At 45.6% G+C, this 20,350-nt stretch overlaps 1 protein-coding gene across 1 annotated transcript; it reads left to right on the forward strand.

Moving 5' to 3' along the window:
- The first annotated feature begins 1,238 nt into the window (after nucleotides 1–1,238).
- On the forward strand, nucleotides 1,239–2,693 carry LOC144758266 (uncharacterized). Its single transcript, XM_078646419.1, has one exon. It carries the CDS (start codon nucleotides 1,239–1,241, stop codon nucleotides 2,691–2,693), a length of 1,455 nt encoding a protein of 484 aa, XP_078502545.1.
- Nucleotides 2,694–20,350: the final 17,657 nt, after the last annotated feature.

Consider the following 20,350-nt stretch of genomic DNA (forward strand, 5'->3'; position numbering starts at 1 on the left):
AAAAAGCACGCACTTCTTGGCAGCAGGGATGTCAAAGGTATATCACTGGCTGTGATAAAATCTCTATTATAAATGCTGCAATCTTCCAACAAATGCTTGAACCATACCTAGGAATGTGGCAAAGATAACTCAACAAACAGAAAAGTAAAGATGGGAGTTGGAATGTCAGCTGATCCAGTGTGAACAGGAAAGTATTGTCAAGAAGAATGTGAATGGAGCTGCATTTGTTATATGCTTTCTGAAGTGTTACCTTTATTACATACATCTTGAAGAGTTTCCTTTGTCTTATACTTCCTGAAGAGTTACAGTTGTTATACACTTTGTAAAACTGAAGTGACAGCAGCATATCCTGATAAATTCTTTTTCCACAATGCCTTCTTGTTTAAATGAAATCTTGACTGTGCGTCTTCCTAAAGCTATTCCTCTAGCGAATGGGTGCTCCGTGAGTGCCCTTTCTTAACTAAGTTATCACCTCCTTTTCTGAATTAAGATGTGGCATGTTCAATAGAACATTCAGTTAAATATCTGTGTGTGGTGAAACATCTCTTGGTTACTTTAAAAAATGGTAAAGAAGAGATGGCTTTTACAAATAGTTAAATATTGTGTATTAACATTCTCTTACATTTCCATTTAGTGATTTTAAATCTCTTTACATCCAACAGGAAACCAGCCTTGAATACACAAATGAATGTGAATAATGACTTTAATTGTGTAAATGTGCATAATGTCATCAGAAAAAATTAGCTCCAATATTCAGGTAAAAAGCTGCACAGTCAGAGAATGAGGAACCTAAACATAAACTGATAGATTCTGAAAGAAGCAGTCCAGAGCAATTCAGTGGATTTGAGAGGCTGAGCTGTGCACCTCCATGCAAGAAGACGAAGAAATGACCTCTAGAAATTAACGCAACAATACTAACTAACCACTGCCTGTATAAACAAGTCTCCAAGCTCTAATGATTGGATCGGAGTGAGGTGGATACAGCATTGCTCTGTTTCCTGTAATGAACCGTGTTAGCTCCTCAGGAAACCCAGTCATGGGATGCAGAGAAATATAAAACCGACCCAGAGACACTACCCAAGAAAGACAAATCATTCAAAAGCAGCAAGAGCTTTAGTTTGTCATCACTACTAAAGAGCCATCAGCAAACACACACAGGAGAAGCAACGTGCAATTGCAATGAATGTGTGAAGAACTTTAGTCAGTTAGCACTCCTATAAGATCATCAGCGGACAAGAATGGGGGAAAAACCATACCATTGCACTGAATGTGTGAAGAGCTTTAGTTGGTTATCACAACTCCAAAGACATCAGCGAACACACACAGGAGAAAAACTGTACCATTGCAATGAATGTGTGAAGAAATTCAGTCAGTTATCAAATCTACGAACACATTTGCAAACACACACAGGGGAAAAACTGTACCATTGCAATAAATGTGTGAAGAAATTCTGTCTGTTATCAAATCTACGAACACATTTGCGAACACACACAGGGGAAAAACCGTACCATTGCAATGAATGTGTGAAGAAATTCAGTCAGTTATCAAATCTACGAACACATTTGCGAACACACACTGGGGAAAAACCATACCATTGCAATGAATGTGTGAAGAAATTCAGTCAATTATCAAGTCTACGAACACATCTGCAAACACACTCTGGGGACAAACCATACCATTGCAATGAATGTGGAAGTAGTTTTAGTGATTCCTCACATCTCAGGATTCATCAGCGAACACACACTGGGGAAAAACCATACCATTGCAATGAATGTGGAAGTAGTTTTAGTCATTCCTCAAATCTCAGGATTCATCAGCAAACACACACAGGGGAAAAAACATTCCAGTGCAGTGAATGTGAGAAGAGCTTCAGTGGGTTATCACATCTAGAAGTACATCAGCGAACACACACTGGGGAAAAACCATACCATTGCAATGAATGTGTGAAGAAATTCAGTCAGTTATCAAATCTTCGAAAACATCAGCGAACACACACAGCAGAAAAACCATACCATTGCAGTGAATGTGGAAGTAGTTTTAGTCAATCCTCAACTCTCAGGATTCATCAGCGAACACACACAGGGGAAAAACCATTCCAGTGCAGTGAATGTGTGAAGAGCTTTAGTGGGTTATCAGATCTAGAAGTACATCAGCGAACACACACTGGGGAAAAACCATACCATTGCAATGAATGTGTGAAGAGCTTCAGTCGGTTATCACATCTACAAGTACATCTGCGAACTCACACTGGGGAAAAACCATACAGTTGCAATGAATGTGGAAGTAGTTTTAGTCAATCCTCAACACTTAGGATTCATCAGCGAACACACACAGGGGAAAAACCATACCATTGCAATGAATGTGTGAAGAGCTTCAGTCGGTTATCACATCTACAAGTACATCAGCGAACACACACTGGGGAAAAACCATACAGTTGCAGTGAATGTGGAAGTAGTTTTAGTCAATCCTCAACTCTTAGGATTCATCAGCAAACACACACAGGGGAAATGCCATTCCAGTGCAGTGAATGTGTGAAGAGCTTCAGTTGGTTATCACAACTCCAAAAACATCAGCGAACACATACTGGGGAAAAACCATACCATTGCAGTGAATGTTTCAAGAGCTTCAGTCAGTTATCGAATCTCCAAAGACATCAGAGAATACACACAGTGGAGAAGCCAGTGAATTTGTGAAGAACTTCAGTTGTTTATCAGACCTCAAAATACATCAGCGATCGCACACGGGAGAAACCATTCCGTTGTAGCGAATGTCGAGGTAGTTTTAAGGAATCTTCAAAATTATGGAATCCTCAGCGAAGGCACACTGGAGAAAAGCCATTCAAGTGCAGTGAGTGTGAGAAGTGCTTTAGTCAATTATCAGACCTACAAAGACATCAACGAATACACACAGGTGAAAGACCCTACCACTGCAGTGAATGTGGAAGTAGTATTAGTGACCCTTCAACATTAAGAAATCATCAGCGAACACACTTAGGGGAAAAGCCATTCAAGTGCACTGAATGTGCGAAGAGCTTTAGTCGATTATCAATACCACGAAGACATCAGCAAACACATACAGGGGAGAAACCATACCATTGCAGGGGATTTTGAAGTAGTTGTGGAAAGGATTTTCAGCTAACTACAGTGATTAGTGAAAAAACCTATAAACACAACACACTTGAATAAGTTTAACAAGCACAGACTGGAGAATATTTGTAGCTGGTTTTGGTGTTTGGTCATTTTGTGCAACAACCGGTTCAATGACAGCTGCTAGAGAACAACGTCCAAAGGTAGAAGAAGTCAAAGTAGGAAAATGTGACCTGTAACTCTGAGAGTTAATGCTTGCAGTGCACAACATTTACCTCTGCAGCCCTGACGCGGGAAAAAATGATGCTCATTTTGATCATCACATGCATCTGTTAATGCACCCACCATAGTGGCACTTCCCCAGAGGTGTCCAATATCAAGCTGGATCCTTGGGAAATTTGCTGGCTCACCACTAACTATGTAAATGATTCACAGTGAGATTAATTGTATACGAATATATTTGAGACCTTTCTTATTCACAGAGAATCACGCAGCCAACTCCTAACTGGTGGAAGGACAGAATCCGTGCATGATGTCAAAATGATTGATCGGAGAGAGAGCTGTTGAAACGTTTAGTTCTGAATAGGTTTCTGAAAGGTTGAATGTTAGGTAAAGATTGAATCTTGAGCAGTAAAAAATTCCAACTCTTAAGAGTACACAACTATTGACTCCCTGCTTTACATTTCTTGGACCTTGGCACTGAAAAATAAATCTGGATTCAGAAGTAAAGGAACACAAAAGATACAGAATTTTGACACAAATGATAATATTTACAAGCAAAAAGAAACCTGCGTTTTATAAACTCTGCCGGTGAATGAATGGACAATAAAAAGTGCTGCCTCGTGAGAAAACCGTGAAACTTTGTGATGCAGTTGGGACGTCCTCAGACCACAAATAAGATAGTTCCTAGCATTCTGAATCATCTGAAATGTGCTTTTATGTTTCTGGAGCTGCCAAATACACAGTGTTCTCATAGCCGAGCCTTGCTTAGAGGAAGGAGTTCACCAATATAATATCCATATCAGAAGAAAGGATACATCTTCAGTAGCCAAAGATAGTAGAACAAATGCTTTCCACCGAGTTCATTTTAACAAAGTGCTGAGTCCGGGAAGTTCTTCCTGCTGCCGACCATCATCATCACCACCTCGACCCATCCAGTGAGGAACAGCAACAAGACTGCTCTTCAGCACACCCATCCTATACATAACACACTACAGGTGTTTGCTCCAGGGTCAAACTCACTTTAGTGTAACGTTATCAGCAACAAGTTTTAAACTGAATTTTTTTTATTTAGGAATAAGTGGTTTGTACGGCCATTAGTGGCATAATACATTTGAAACCCAATAGGTTATTAATCTGTATTAATGATACATAACCAAACATCCAAACACCACCCATGTAGGGACATCTAAGAGCCTTTAAAAACCACACTACAGATGTGTGTACCAGGATCAAATTCAATTTACTTTAACGTTAACAGGAACTAAATTATGATACAGCAGGAATAATCATGAGACTATGAAATGTACACAATGATGACTAGATTTTAAATAATACTAACAAATGTATGTTTTGATTTGTAATAAAAACAAAAAATGTATTTGAATTCATGGTATTTGAGTTCTGATTGTATGGAAAGAGATGTTAAATGTGATTTCTTACCTAAACTATAAAGATAATTTGTGATGTCAGCAAGGAGTGTAGTTTATTTGGCAATAGAGGGGTCAAATCTTGATAGCATGACTGCTTTCAGCAGGGAGTCTGGCACAAGTGGTATCAGAGTGGACTATTCTCTCCAGTGTGCCTTTTCTCAGAGTGAGAGGCGGTTCTTTGCTTGAGACGGTAACACCTCTGCATCTGTGTTAATGAAGAGAGAAGTGCTATCTGTAATACTGAGATCTGGGATTCACTCCTGTTTTGGGAACTTAAGTCAGTCGTTTTTACCCAATAAATACCAGATTTATTTTGGAAAACGAAAAATGTGTGTATAGTGGCATTCCTCTTGTTAATAATCCATAAAAATGCTACCGAATGATGAGTACTTGAAAGCATTCTCCCATACGAGGGATTTAAATATGCATTTGTCACATGCAAAATTGACTTACATTTTTATTTGAAGCTTCTTTATCTAATAATGCCTGATGGGTTTTCTCCGAGAGCCCCTTCTCCTTCGGAAGAAGTTTTTCATTGACAGACCCAATGTGATCGCCAATAGAAAGATGACAGTCTCTCCAAGTCTAAACCGGGCTGGTGGGAGGACCGGTGGTTTGGCTGGTACAACGCTGTGTTGCATTTGTGAGAGAGTGCTCTGTCTGCCACACCCTGAATCCTGCTTGTCTTTCTTTAGTGATTTTTAGGTCTTGACTATTATATCCTGCAGGGATAGATAGGCGAGATTATAGTCGGCACTTCAAAAACTCTACTAAACTTGCGGACCGCTTCCAGTTCATGTGAGCCATCGCCAGCCACGTCACCCCACCATTTGTCTGTGCCTCGCATCAGACTTTAAAGGCTGCCGCCCCCCGCGTGCACATTGCGCACCACCATTTGTCTGTGCCTCGCATCAGACCTCAAAGGCTACAACTCCCCCGCCCACCCCAGCCAAAGCAATGCCGTGAGCTTGTTTTCTGCTGTCCCTTTGTCCCCCACCTCTCATGTTGTTCTCTTCCTTGTTTCACTTTCAGTACGGTGCACGGAAGACTTGCCTGCTTTGTAAAGCTTCTCTCTGATTTTGTATCACTCTCCGTATTTGCGATTCTGTTCATCTTATTATAAATAGATGATTCTTCTCTCTGGCTAGCTGGGTATCGGCGGCGTCACCTCACGCCTTTGCGTGTTTCACACTTCACCACGAGTGTGTCTATTTGTTTTGTGCTTGTATCTCTCTTCATCTCCCCCTCCTCCACTGCAGGCTCAGCCTTTAAATAATGCACCACACTGCTCGGCTGCGCTGTGCCAGTCTCAGCTCCCCCCTCTAACCACCACCCCCTTACAGCAGCCGCTCTGCCATTGAAAGGCAAGACTTGCCTGCTTTGCCAAAGCTTGTTGAGTGTTATGTTGAGTTCTCCTGAGCTCCGTTTACAGATCTATATTTACCGCTTACATGCTTTATCATGCATTAAACGTTGAGATTCCCACTTAAATTTCCAGAGCAGTTTATTTAACTAACACATATGGCAGTTCACACGCACACACACGCAGGCATGTGCTTTCTATTCAGCAAGCTGTTACTCTGTGTCATTATTTACGGTACATCCTCCCAAACGTTTTCTCTCTTTTCCACTGATTAGCCGGGCTTTTGTCAGAGGTACCTCTTTGTACTCGCAGATCAAAGGGAAGGAAATGGACGCGCTTCACTCATTATTCCATGTCAGAATCCCTTTTTTTTCTTCATTGTTGCTTATCCTACATTACTTGTTTTACTTCCACACAGAGAATATGCCCTCCAAACATATGTTGCAAATTCTTCTTAGAACCAATCAAGTGAAATTTAAACGGGAAGACGTCTCAATGCCTCTCACCACTCTCCCCTCTCACCACTCTCCCCTCTCACCTCTCTCTCTCCTCTCTCACCACTCTCCCCTCTCACACCAATCTCCCCTCTCACACCACTCTCCCCTCTCACCACTCTCCCCTTTCACCATTCACCATTCTCCCTTCTCACCCCTCTCACCACTCTCTTCTCTGTCCCCTCTCCTCTCTCTCCCCTCTGTCCCCTCTCTCCTCTCTGCCCTCTCTTCACTCTCCGGACTCTCCGGACTCTCCCCTCCCACCACTCTCACCCCTCACCACTCTCCTGACTCTCCCCTCTCCCCACTCACCACTCTCGCCACTCTCCCCACTCACACCCCTCTCACTGCTCTCCCCACTCTCCCCACTCTCACCACTCTCCCCACTCACACTCCTCTCACTGCTCTCCCCACTCTCACCGCTCTCCCCACTCACACCACTCTCCCCATTCACCACCCTCCCCTCTCCCGACCCACCCCTCTCACCACTCGCCCCTCTCACCACTCTCCCCTCTCACCACTCTCCCCTCACCACTCTCCCCTCACCACTCTACCCTCTCACCACTCTCCCCTCACCACTCTCCCCTCTCACCCCTCTCCTCTGTCACCCCTCTCACAACTCTCCCCTCTCACCACTCTCCCCACTAATCATTCTCCCCTCTCACCACTCTCCTCTCACCACTCTACCCTCTACCCACTCTACCCTCTCACCACTCTCCCCTCACCACTCTCCCCTCACCACTCTCCCCTCTCACCCCTCTCACAACTCTCCCCTCTCCCCACTCTCCCCTCTCACCACTCTCCTCTCACCACTCTACCCTCTAACCACTCTACCCTCTCACCACTCTACCCTCTCAACACTCTCCCCTTTCACCACTCTTCCTTCTCACCCCTCTCACCACTCTCTTCTCTGTCCCCTCTCCTCTCTCTCCCCTCTCTCCTCTCTCCCCTCTCTCCTCTCTCCCCTCTCTCCCCTCTCTTCACTCTCCCCACTCTCCCCACTCTCCGTTCCCACCACTCTCACCCCTCACCACTCTCCTGACTCTCCCCTCTCCCCACTCACCACTCTCCCCACTCTCCCCACTCTCACCACTCTCCCCACTCTCCCCACTCTCACCACTCTCCCCACTCACACCGCTCTCACTGCTCTCCCCACTCTCACCGCTCTCCCCACTCACACCACTCTCCCCACTCACCACCCTCCCCTCCCCCTCCCCTTCTCACCCCTCTCACCACTCTCCCCTCACCCCTCTCCCCTCACCCCTCTCCCCTCACCCCTCTCCCCTCTCCCCTCTCACCACTCTCCCCTCTCACCACTCTCCCCTCTCACCACTCTCCCCTCTCACCCCTCTCCTCTCTCATCCCTCTCACCACTCTCCCCACCCTCCCCTCTCACCATTCTCCCCTCTCACCACCCTCCTCTCACCACTCTACCCTCTACCCTCTCACCACTCTACCCACTCTACCCTCTACCCACTCTACCCTCTACCCACTCTACCCTCTCACCACTCTACCCTCTCCCCACTCTACCCTCTCTCACCACTCTCCCCACTCTCCCCTCTCACCACTCTCCCCTCTACACTTTCACCACTCTCCCCTCTCACCACTTTCCCCTTTCACCACTCTCCCCTTTCACCACTCTCCCCTTTCACCACTTTCCCCTCTCACCACTCTCCCCTCTCACCACTCTCCACTCTAACCCCTCTCACCACTGTCCCTACTCTCACCCCTCTCCCCTCTACACTCTCCCATCTACACTATCCCCTCTACACTCTCCCCTCTACACTCTCCCCTCTCCCCTCTCCCCTCTCACACCACTCTTCCCCTCTCACACCACTGTATCCCCTCTCATACCACTCTCCCCTTTGACACCACTCTCCCCTCTCGCCAATCACCCCTCTCACCACTCTCTCCTTTCACCACTCTTCCCTCTCACCACACTCCCCTCTCACCACTCTCTTCTCTGTCCCCTGTCCTCTCTCTCCTCTCTTCTCTCGCTCCTCTCTTCACTCTCCCCACTCTCCGGACTCTCCCCTCTCACCACTCACCACTCTCCTGACTCTCCACTCTCCCCACTCTCCCCACTCTCACTGCTCTCCCCACTCTCACCGCTCTCCCTACTCACACCGCTCTCCCCACTCACCACCCTCCCCTCTCCCCTCTCACCCTTCACCCCTCCCCCCACTCACCACTCACCTGCCTCTCTCACCACTCGCCTCTCTCACCACTCGCCCCTCTCACCACTCTCCCCTCTCCACTCTCCCCTCACCACTCTCCCCTCTCACCCCTCTCACCACTCTCCCCTCTCACCACTCTCCCCACTCTCCCCTCTCATCACTCTCCCCTCTCACCACTCTCCTCTCACCGCTCTACCCTCTAACCCCTCTCCCCCCTCTCCCCACTATACCCCCTCTTACCACTCTCCCCACCCCCCCTCTCACCACCCTCCCCTCTACACTATCACCACTCTTACCACTCTCCCCTTTCACCACTCTCCCCTCTCACCACTCTTCACTCTCACCTCTCTCCCCCCTCTCACCCCTCTCCCTTCTACACTCTCCCCTCTACACTCTCCCCTCTCACCACTCTCCCCTCTCACCACTCTCCCCTTTCACAACTCTCCCCTCTCACCACTCTCCCCTCTCACCACTCTCCCCTCTCACCACTCTTCACTCTCACCTCTCTCCCCCCTCTCACCCCTCTCCCTTCTACACTCTCCCCTCTACACTCTCCCCTCTCACCACTCTCCCCTCTCACCACTCTCCCCTTTCACAACTCTCCCCTCTCACCACTCTCCACTCTCACCACTCTCCCCTCTCACCACTCTCCCCTCTCACCACTCTCCACTCTCACCACTTTCCACTCTCACCTCTCTACCCCCTCTCACCACTCTCCCCTCTCTCCTCACTCTCCCTTCTCTCCCCTCTCCTCTCCCATCTCTCCTCAAGTACACACAATTGTCAATGAGCAATTACACTGCACTCAATGCAACATACACTCCAAATACCACTCAGTGCCACATAATTACACTGCCCTCAATGCAACATACACTCCAAATACAACTCAGTGCCACATAATTACACGTGACATAATTACACTGCACTCAATGCAACATACACTCCAAATACAACTCAGTGCCACATAATTACACGTGACATAATTACACTGCACTCAATGCAACATACACTCCAAATATTTCCAGCTTTATTACAAATGTCACAAAAAGATGTTAATATTTCACTTCTGTTCTTGGATTTTTGTCACAATAAAATACACTGAACATAATCTTCACAAAAGTTATTTGCAAAAGTTTAAGCTATTGCCATTATAAATTACAATAACTTTGATTTAAGTATTAATTATTAAAATAAAATAAAAGCCTTTGTTACATCTCCTGAGGCTTCAGCCGGGAGATAGTCTAGCGTTTTTCTTGCTGACTTTTAAATTGCGAACTGCTCTCGTTATTCTCCAGCTTCTTTTTGCACACACTACCTTTTTAAACTGTGTTTTATATATTTGTACCGTTTTAGCCCATGATATGGAAATTGTTTATTAAATGGCTGTGACCCGATTTGGATTGTTTCTTGCACTGATACTGGCTGTAGTGAGTCCCGGAGGCCGGTTCTAGCTCCGTGGTGCCGATCCGCCATCTTGGGTGAGTCAAGGTGAGCAGTCCAGGCTTTTCCTGCTCTCTCTCACCTGGCTCCCGGTTGGCTCCCTCATTGTATAAATCATGAGGCTGGAGCGAGCACACAGCGGGCGCGCCAAAGGCAAGCCCGTCTGCGCCCGTCCACGCACCGGGAGCGCCTAGCGCCTGCCACGCTGTCCGTCACTCCTGGGAGCCCCAGGCTGGTCGGAGATCCTACAGTCATAAGGAACTCTTAGCGTTCGATAACTCCAAGTGTAAGGGGGGGATCAGTGGGCTGTCCTCCAGAGTCTTCATAGGACCTGTCCCACCTGCCAATTCTGTTTTCATATTAAACCGCTAGCTTCCGCTCGTTGTACTCAGAGGGAGAACAGGATCCGAGCTGCACTTATTAACTCTTGCTCTATGGTGAAACATGCTCCGGACATCCATGAGCTTCTCTCTGATGGCGATTTAGATATTCTTTTCATAACTGAAACCTGGATGAACGATCACTGTGCCCCAGTGGTTGAGCTGGCCATTCCAGATGGCGTCAAAATTGTAAGAGTAGACGGCAGAACTGGGAAGGGGGGTGGGATTGCGGTGGTGTTCAGGGACATTTGGGCTTCCTCGAGCGAGCCTTCTATGGGACTGGTGGATGGGGAGGGCCTGGACTTTTCTATCGTTATGTCCCAGCATTACACACTGGGTGGCACTTTAGTTTACCGCCCACCTGGTCCTTCTGGCCCCTTCCTGAAATCCCTGGACGATGTTATTGTTCCCCGCACCCTCCGCTTTCCATGTTTCCTTCTCCTGGGCAACTTTAATATTCATTTAGACTGCCCATTGGCCCCCGATTAAGGAGAACTTATGGATCTGTTTGATCTGGCACAGCTGACCCAGTGGATTAAGTCTCCTTCCCACAAGGGTGGTCATACGCTGGATTTAGTGTGCTCCAACTTTGCCCTGTCGGTTACTCACCCCCTTCAGGTCACCTGGTCCAATCATTATCTGATCCAGTTCTCCTGGACCATAGGGAAATTAACGGACCCGTTAGGTACGGTCCAAAGCAAGCCTATTCAGAAGATTGACATCCCAGCCTTTTCTAAGGCCCTCTCACTCTCATGCCCGCCGGCAGTCTCGAGTCTTGAAGGAGGGGTTGAGAGTTTTACCTCCTGGATTAGCCAAGGGGCTGATGCTACCTCCAAATTTCAATCAAACAAACGTCTGAGACAAACTCCTTCTAAACCTTGGTACTCGGACTCTCTTAGGGTCCTTAAATTGGGTTGTAAAAAACTTGAATTTCGATGGCGTCGTAAGTACTGCCCCCTAGCCAAATCTGCTCTCCAGAGCAACTACTATGCAGCCATTAGGGAGGCAAAGAGTAGCTTTTACGCAGAGCGGATCGCCATGGCCAATAACAATAGTAAGGAGATTTTCTCCATTGTTAGAAGCTTTCTAACTTCTAGCGCCAAACAATAAGCCCTTCCAACTTCATCACAATGGTGTGAGGTGCTGTCTTCCTTTTTTATTGATAAAATACGGACTATTCAAGACAGCCTGGGGGCCAGACTTCAGGAGCCAAGGGACTCTTTCCCTCTGCTCCCCTTAGTCCCCACCCTCTCAGCGCCTCCTTTTACGAAGTTTTTGCCCATAGCTGAATCTGATATATTGGCCATTCTTGGATCTCTCAAATCGGGTTCCCCCACTGATCCCTGCCCAGCTAGAGTTTTGGCTGAGGTGGCCGAGGTGGTCTGTCCTGAGGTTACCTCGATTATTAATTTTTCCTTACAGACTGCCCTGGTACCTTTGACTTGGAAACAGGCTAAGCTCTTGCCACTTTTAAAAAACCCTCCTTGGATCCGCTGAAACCCACTAGCCATCGCCCCATTTCTCTCTTCTCGGCATTGTCCAAGGTTTGCGAAAAAGCGGTCTTCCGACAGCGTGAGGCATATGTGGAAGCATCCGGTGTTCTACACCCGGCGCAATCTGGCTTCAGGGCATCTTATAGCATGGAGACTACTCTGGTGGAAATGGCTGAGGCGATAAGGGAATGTCTGAATGCGGGCGGCAGAGCAGCTTTGGTGCTCCTCGATCTCTCTGCCGCCTTCGATACGGTGCCCCACCAATTACTTCTCGCACAGCTCTGTGACATTGGCATCTTCGGTTCGGCTTGGGACTGGCTGAAATCTTTTCTGAAAGAACGTTCCCAGCAGGTCTGGATGCCACCCTTTTCATCAGCTGCCAAGATAGTAGCTACGGGAGTCCCACAGGGCTCCACTTTAAGCCCTCTGCTCTTTAATATTTATCTGACTCCCTTGATCTTTCTGGCGGAGGAGCTAGGAGCAAAAATAATTGCATATGCCGATGACACCCAGCTGCTTTTCACCTGGAAAGACTCTGAACTGTCGACTGAAGGGCCCCAGAGATGTCTTGCATCGGTGTTTAAATGGCTTGCACTCGCTCAACTGAAGTGCAATGAGGACAAGTCGGAGGTCCTCTTGTACGGCCAATTCCGCCCTGCCTTTAGAGAATGTTTGTGGCCTCCTGACTTTCCCCAACCAAACTCTGTGGGCACCCCAGTTAAGAACTTGGGAATATGGTTTGGAGAAGACCTGCGTTTTTCGACGCAAATTAAGAAACTAACCGGGTTGTGCTCTGGCACTCTTACATCTCTAAGACGATTCTTTCCTCTGCTCTAGGTCTGTTAAGGAAACGGTCACCCGAGCGCTTATCCTCTACCGCATTGATTACGCCAATGCTCTGTACTTTAGCATCCCAGGCTACCTGGTTAAATAAATGCAGACCACACAGAATGCCGCCTCCACACTTCTGTTTAACATCTCCAGAAGATCGAGTGTTAGACAGCCCCTTTGTGATCTGTATTGGCTCCCTGTGGCATATAGAGTGCAATTTAAAGCTCTCACTCTGGCCCACAGAGGCCTGCATGGCCTGGGTCCATTGTACCTGATGAAGCGTTTTGCGTTCTATGCTCCAAGTAGGGTACTGCGCTCAGCCTCGCAACGCAGGATGGTGATTCCTAGATTCCGGAGAATGCGGCTTGGCGGTCAGTCCCTTTCTGTGAAAACAGCTAAAGCGTGGAATTCCCTTCCCCTGGATTTATGCAACATCCACGACTTTAGGTTATTTAAAAAACAACTCAAAACCTTCTTCTTCAACTTTTCAGTTTAAACTCCTTTGCCCTGCCAGGACTTGGTAACTTTGCGCGCCAGGATACTCTTGAGTAATTGTGCGCGATACAAAATGCCTATAACATAACATAATATCAATACATCTAAGTCACGTAAATACAACACATATTGCATTACAAATGCTACAGGTGTCACATTTGCAAAAGTTACAACTATTGGCATTGTAAATGACAAAGCTATTAATTTCGCTATTTTCAAACCCAACACATAAAAAAAAATTGTCATTTACAATACCAATAGCTCAAACTTTCCTAATGCAATACCTATTGCATTGCAAATACTTGTTCTATTTCGAGTTATATTTGAAGACTGTCTCCTTCATGTATAATTTGACTGGGGTCCACAGTCTGACAGAGGAGCAGGTGTACCAATTTCCACTACACCATTGGACTAGCGCCTCCCATGTTTAGCGATCTCCACCAACCTGGCTATCCCTGTGTCTTCAGAGGAGCGACAGGAGCTCCTCTAAAAGCACCTAAAGTTTGCTGAGAGGCTGCCATGTTTCACACGGGTGCCCAGCAGACTTTTTTGTTTTACTCCTAAAGTGAGAGGTTGCTTTTTGGAAAACAAAATAAAATGTGCTTGCTACACTGAGAGCTTCCACAAGGGAGTCTGGGTCATATTTCGTAGTTTTTTTTTAGTTTGAGACTGCCTGTCTTTTCATAATGTTCCTGAAGAGAAGCAAGCCGGTCAGAATGCCTACCATAAGTAGGGCGGATGGTCTGATGTATGTACACCAACGGCCCCAGATATGTCGGTCATTGTTGTGAGGGTTCCTGAGGTTCTGACCTCACTTCAAGTAGAAGTGAACATTGATGGCTTCTTCTCACCAACCTCCAACATGCTCCTATTTATTTTTATGTTCCGTTAAAATACAATTTGTTAATGGAATATAAATGAGAATCACAGCCAAGCTTTCTTCTCTTATTCTTGGTCTCTTATTCGCCTGCTTTGCAATCCTTCTGAGATAACCTCTACCAACAATTTATTCTTCAAGAATTCCAGTTGGTTCATGAAAGAGCCTTATTTGCGCAGTTTCTCCTAAATTGTAAAAACTGTTATATGTGAAGATTCTCCTTAGAGACCTTGGTTGGAAGCTTGCAGCCTTGTGTCAGCTGTTGTGTAAAACTAGTGTGACATTCTCCAAGGCAGCTTTGTTGCATCAAATGTTGTGTAAAATCAGTGCGCCACCCTCCGAGGCTGTGCTGTTGAATCGGATGATGTTTAAAAGTAGTGTGCAGCTCTCTTACCCTACACCGGGCTTGTGCAAAACCACTGTGTCTCCTATGAAGGCCAGGCAGTCGTAAATCAGAAAACAGGAAGGATCCATTGGAATTCTAAAGCTATTAGTAAAATAAATCATTTGATCTCACAAGAATTGCTAACATCAGTAAGCAATACCGGTAACCCAATAAACAGATTCGAGGTAACCCTGCAGACGGTAGTCGCCACTCTCCAAGGTAGTATTTCTAGACAAGAATGTGTTAAAACATGCCAGATAGGAAAAACTCTGGAGAACAATATTTCTCGACAATTAAATAAATTGATTAGAACGCAATTTCGTTCTTTTAGCGTCCTCAGACAAGGAGAAATAAGGAAACTGAAAAAACAACACCAACAGAAAAAGGCAAAAGAAAGACAAGCTCTGAGAGATTGTGTCTGGTTAGACCTCCAACAAGCAGTAAAGCACAATAATAATAAAGCATTCTGGAAAATAATCTCAGCGCAGACGGGGATTCGAAAATCGGTTGAAGAAACTCCTGTATCATCATCAGATTGGGAAAAGTATATCTTAAGGTTCTATAAATCCAACCATCAAGACCTTTTATCCCCCGGACTGGATCAGGCATCGATGAAACTCCCCGAACAGAATACAATGGAAATCTCAGCCGCTCAGATCTCTACTCTGATTTCTTCTGCCAGGTCTTCAGCGGCAATGGGCCCAGATAAGATTCCTAAAAAAGTTTTACAAAAAAACTCTGATGACTGGGGAACATTTTTAGCCCCTCTTTTTCAATATTGCCTGGAAAGTGGTGACATTTCTGAATCTTGACGAGGGAGCGTGGTCGTCCCCTTAAAAAAGGCGTCAGAACAAACTCTGCAAATTATAGGCAAATAGCTCTCCTAGACGCCTCCAGCAAGATCTTTGCTGCTTGTATTTTGGAACACTTAAAAGACTGGGCTTTTTCCAAGAAAGTAATTCCCATGTATCAGGCTGGGTTTCGCCCAAAGCATTCTACATTGGACAATATTGCTGTGTTCCAAACTGTGCTAGATAAGTTTGTGAAGTCAAACGGCCACATTTTATATTGTGCTTTTATCGACGGCGTTCGATAGTGTAGACCGTCCGACACTATGGGAAAATTGGCTAAATTAGGTATACCCAAAGATCTCTTAACAATAATAATCACCCTTCATACATCTACATGGTGTAGAGTTCAAATGGGGGGCGAAAAAGGCCTAACCAAACCCATCCCTTCGCAGAATGGGCTAAAACAAGGATGCTTACTAGCTCCTATAATTTTCTATTTATATCAGCGATCTCCCAGGGCGTCTCTCTCAAATAATTTTCCTCCAAAATTAGCTCAAGTAGATATACTGTGTTTAATGTATGCAGATGAGTGACATCGTAATTCTTGACCAGACCCCGATAGGTCTACAAAGATCTTTGAATGAACTACATCTCTATGCAACCGAAAACTTCCTGATGCCAAATATCAATAAAACTAAAGCACTCCCCTTTAGTGGCAGAAGGAAGCCTTTACCTTATACTTGGTCTTTAGGAGACAAGCTAATAGAGACTGTAAGTGAGTACGTTTATCTGTACCGGAAGGCAGATTCCCATGTTGGGGCTCTACAGAGATTGAATCTTTCCACAGGAAACAGACACTTTAATTCAATGCTGGAAGTCTACAATATGTAAATCCCCCCAATCTTATCATATGTCATGGAATATTCACAAATCAAAACATGGCAATCTTTAAAAGTAAAAGAAGGGACCATTTTCGAAAACTGATAAAAGTGGCACAGTCGGTCCCAGTTCAAGCCCTACGTCTTGAGCTATCGGTTACGGGAATTTTTGCCAGAGTAATGTGTAATATTATTAGGTGGGCATACAATCTGCTACATGCAGCCCCAGAAACCTCAAGACATTTGTTAAAATTGGAGATTTTTAGAGAGGAAGCGTCTGGGTACACCTTTAATAAGAATATGGTAAAAGCCTTTGAGGTCTCACAATGCACGGTTGCAATTTTACAGGAGTGGTCTCCAGCACATCTGCAATTGTTTTTAAAACATTTTGCCCCTAGAATCAGTTTTGAATCTGATAAAGATCACTGTTGTCAATTGAAGCACTAAAAACGGTTCGTTGAACAAAAGGAATTCAAAACTTCTGTCCCTTACTTGCTTTTTCAATTAGACCACGGCATAAGGCGGTGTATTTTACTTTCTCATTGCCGCTAAATTATTATTATAATTATAATAAAATTGTGGGATGATATTGCTTCATACTTCTCCCAGAAAATTGAATCCATATATGAGAAAATAATAGCTGCTGGTAATCCATCACAGCCCCCAATGGCTTTGGCCCATTTAGAAATGAGGAATCAGCATAAGCTAGAGCTTTTCCCCACCCATTACTTTAGCTGAGGTTGAAACTTTAATTCAAAGAATTAAATCTGGATCCCCTGCGGATCTCATCCCAGCTAAATTCATTCTTCCTTTGGAGAATCAATTGTCCCCAGTGGTGCAGGATATCATCAACCTCTCTCTTTCAGAGGGATATGTCCCACGAGAATGGAAGGTTTCCCAGGTTAGACCTATCCGCAAGAAAACCAACATCCTGTGGACTGACTTCTCTAACCTTCGTCCCGTCTCTCTTCTTCCATTCTGGAGCAAGATAATGGAGAAACACGTGAACACCCATCTATCTAACCATGTCGAATTGTCTGGAAGTTTAGAACATTCCCAGTCCGGATTTAGGCCCAAACATAGCACCGAATCTGCGTTACTTACAGTAACAGATAACATCAGAATGACCCTTGGTGAGGGCCACTCTATGATTCTGGTGCTTTTGGACCTATCCGCGGCGTTTGACACGGTCTCCCATAGTGTCCTGCTCAAAAGACTGGAGGAAGTTGGGTTAAGAGACTCAGCTCTATCCTGGATGGAAAGTTTCTTATTGGATTGCTTTCAGGCTGTTAACCTGGGCTCGTATCAGTCGGCTCTGGTGGGCATGACCAAGGGAGTACCACAGGGCTCATGTTAGAGCCCTACTCTTTTCAACATCTATATTGCTCCCTTGGCCGACCTTGTGAGGATGTATGGGTTCATCCCCGTATCGTATGCCGATGATACTCAGCTTCTCTTTACTTTTGACACCTTCTCTTCCTTGGTACAACTAGCATTCTCCAATGGGATGAGGGCCATATCGCACTGGATGCGGAATAACTTCCTCCAGTGCAATGTGGGAAAAATCAAGATTATGCTGCTGGGAGAAGCTCCTCTCCTCTGGACCCCAGATTGGTGTCCAACGGATCTGGGCTCCCCTCCATCTCCCAAACTTATAGTCAAAAATCTAGGGATCCGTCTTGACCACGATCTTAGCTTGAAGGAACATGTCACCCAGACAGCAGGCGCGTGGTTTCACGTAATCAGTTTGCTACGTCAAGTCTTTCCTCTATTCCCAGACTCTGCACGAAAAACATTAGTCCAGGCGATGGTTATAAGTCGCCTGGACTATTGTAGTGGCCTATTGATCTCGGCAAATGATGCCCCACTCTGTAGACTACAGGTGGTGCAGAACACGGCAGCTTGGCTGGTCCTCAACGCTTCACCTTGGACCCCCTCACTACCTCTTCTTGCAGAACTGCATTGGCTTCCAATCAGTCAATGGATTGAGTTTAAAACATGCTGTATTAGCCACAACACTAGACCAGAAAGAAATGCCTTAACTGATGGAAAAAAAATTTAACAACAAATTTACTCTATAAGGAAGAAAAACTCATTTCAACCTGAGACATTGCTAATCGATAGCGATTTATTCAACAAATTTAAATGATTATTTTTCAACATTTTTTTACATTTCATATACAAATACTACACCATTATTCAAAACTCATTCGCCTTATCAGACATGTCACAATCATTCAACATCAGACATACATATGTACACAAAACTAATACATACGGATTTGGAGAATTACCAGGGAGGAAAAAACAACTTATAGTGGTGGGAGAGGGAAAAAGTGAGAGAAGGCAGAAGAAACAGAGGTTGCTCAAACAGTAAACATCTGTAATATACTCTATATATATATATATATATATATACACTTGGAAATAAATCTCAATTGACTTGATTGGTGGAACACACTGTATATACATAAATTAAAGCACTGGGTTTCTCAATTCTAGAAGTTAATGTGAGCAACACTATGTACAAAGGCCTACGCGTTTCGAGTCCCAATCAGTGGTTGGGGGGGACTCTCATCAGGGCCAAAGAAGTATCTGGAAAAAGAGAGAAATATCTCTATGTAAACACTTCATTCAAGACCTTTTTTTAAGGAACTAAAGAGTAAAACGACCATTCCCTCAAACAGCTTACCCTGCAGGTCTCCTAGGCCACTTGACGGGTGTAGAGGTATGTATAATATTGAGGCGCAACCAGGGGCGCTCTACCTTTGGATGGACGTGGTCTCACTGGAAGGCAAGGGGATTTACACATTACCTTCCATTCCTCTCATACACAAGGCGTGCACATCAAGGGAGGTTTTAGACTGGCTCTTACCTCACTGTGTCCGAGCGGACCCACAAATGCGAAAAAAAGATGTTTTCAATGCTCTGTAGGAAAGTTCAGGCGGGCGGCATCCAGGGTTTTTTAGCCTAGGGAGAACGAGGTATGTATCAGGGGCGGTATGCCCAGAGATGCAATTCACAGGGCCGGCTGGTAAGGGAAGTTAGGCCGGTAGCAAAATTCACAGACAGATGGTACAAGTAATTACCTGCAGTAAGGCGGTATCTTCGCTCAGTTGAAGAACGTCGCCGGAGTGTAGGTCAAAATTCAGCCGTCAGGTAATTGACTCCTGCAACGGGAGTCTGGGGGTTATTGCCGGAATTTTAAAAGGCCGAGGATAAACAAAACGTCCCTGTTTAGACTGGGCTTACCTAGTGTCGAGGATTTCCTGGGTGCCCGTTCTGGCGTCTACGAAGCGCTAATCATTCGCGCATGCGCCGGATGAAAGTCGTCCGGAGTCGACTGCCTGTAAATGTAGTCAGGCGCGCGGGGGATGCTATTCCCTTGCGCATGCGCCCTGTGGTTTTCGCCAAAAAAGTCACCTGCCTGTAAAACAAGTGGTGAGGTCAGCGGGGGAAGCTAATCCATTGCGTGTGTAAGCTCGGGTTTGGCCGGATTCTATGACATTATTATTAGGCTATCGGGGCAGATTTAGACGGATGTCTGTGAGCGGCCCAGGAGGTACTATTCTCTTGCGCACGCACACGTCGTTTTATGGTGTTAAAACGCCGGGTTATATAGCCATTAATTATATAGAGGAGACCTGGCTTAAACGCACGGTGAAATCAGACATCATGATCTCTCCCTTGTCAAAACAAGAGGGTGCAGGCGGCCGGAGTCAGAATGGATTAGAGTTTATACATTTCTGATAGTTCATTGAGACCAGTGACAGCAGTGTTAAATTTCACAATAAGGAGTGCTTCCCTTTTGGAGAGTCTGGCATCCCAGTCGCCTCCTCGGGGGTCACGCTCCACCTTGGAAATGATAGTCCATTTTAGATCCTTAATCTCATGGGACATTCTATTCCAATGGTTGACCAATGGTGCAGTCTCAACCCGGTTCCTGAGTCTGGATTTATGTTGGGAAATTAGCCACAAGACTTTAGTCAATCTGGGCCCTCCCTATCT

Source organism: Lissotriton helveticus, chromosome 1_1, assembly GCF_964261635.1.
Source record: "Lissotriton helveticus chromosome 1_1, aLisHel1.1, whole genome shotgun sequence".
Taxonomy (NCBI): Eukaryota; Metazoa; Chordata; class Amphibia; order Caudata; family Salamandridae; genus Lissotriton; species Lissotriton helveticus.

Bases quoted from the DNA above. Each gene is read 5' to 3' on its own strand.
- LOC144758266 (XM_078646419.1), top strand. From the start codon at position 1,239: ATGGGGGAAAAACCATACCATTGCACTGAATGTGTGAAGAGCTTTAGT.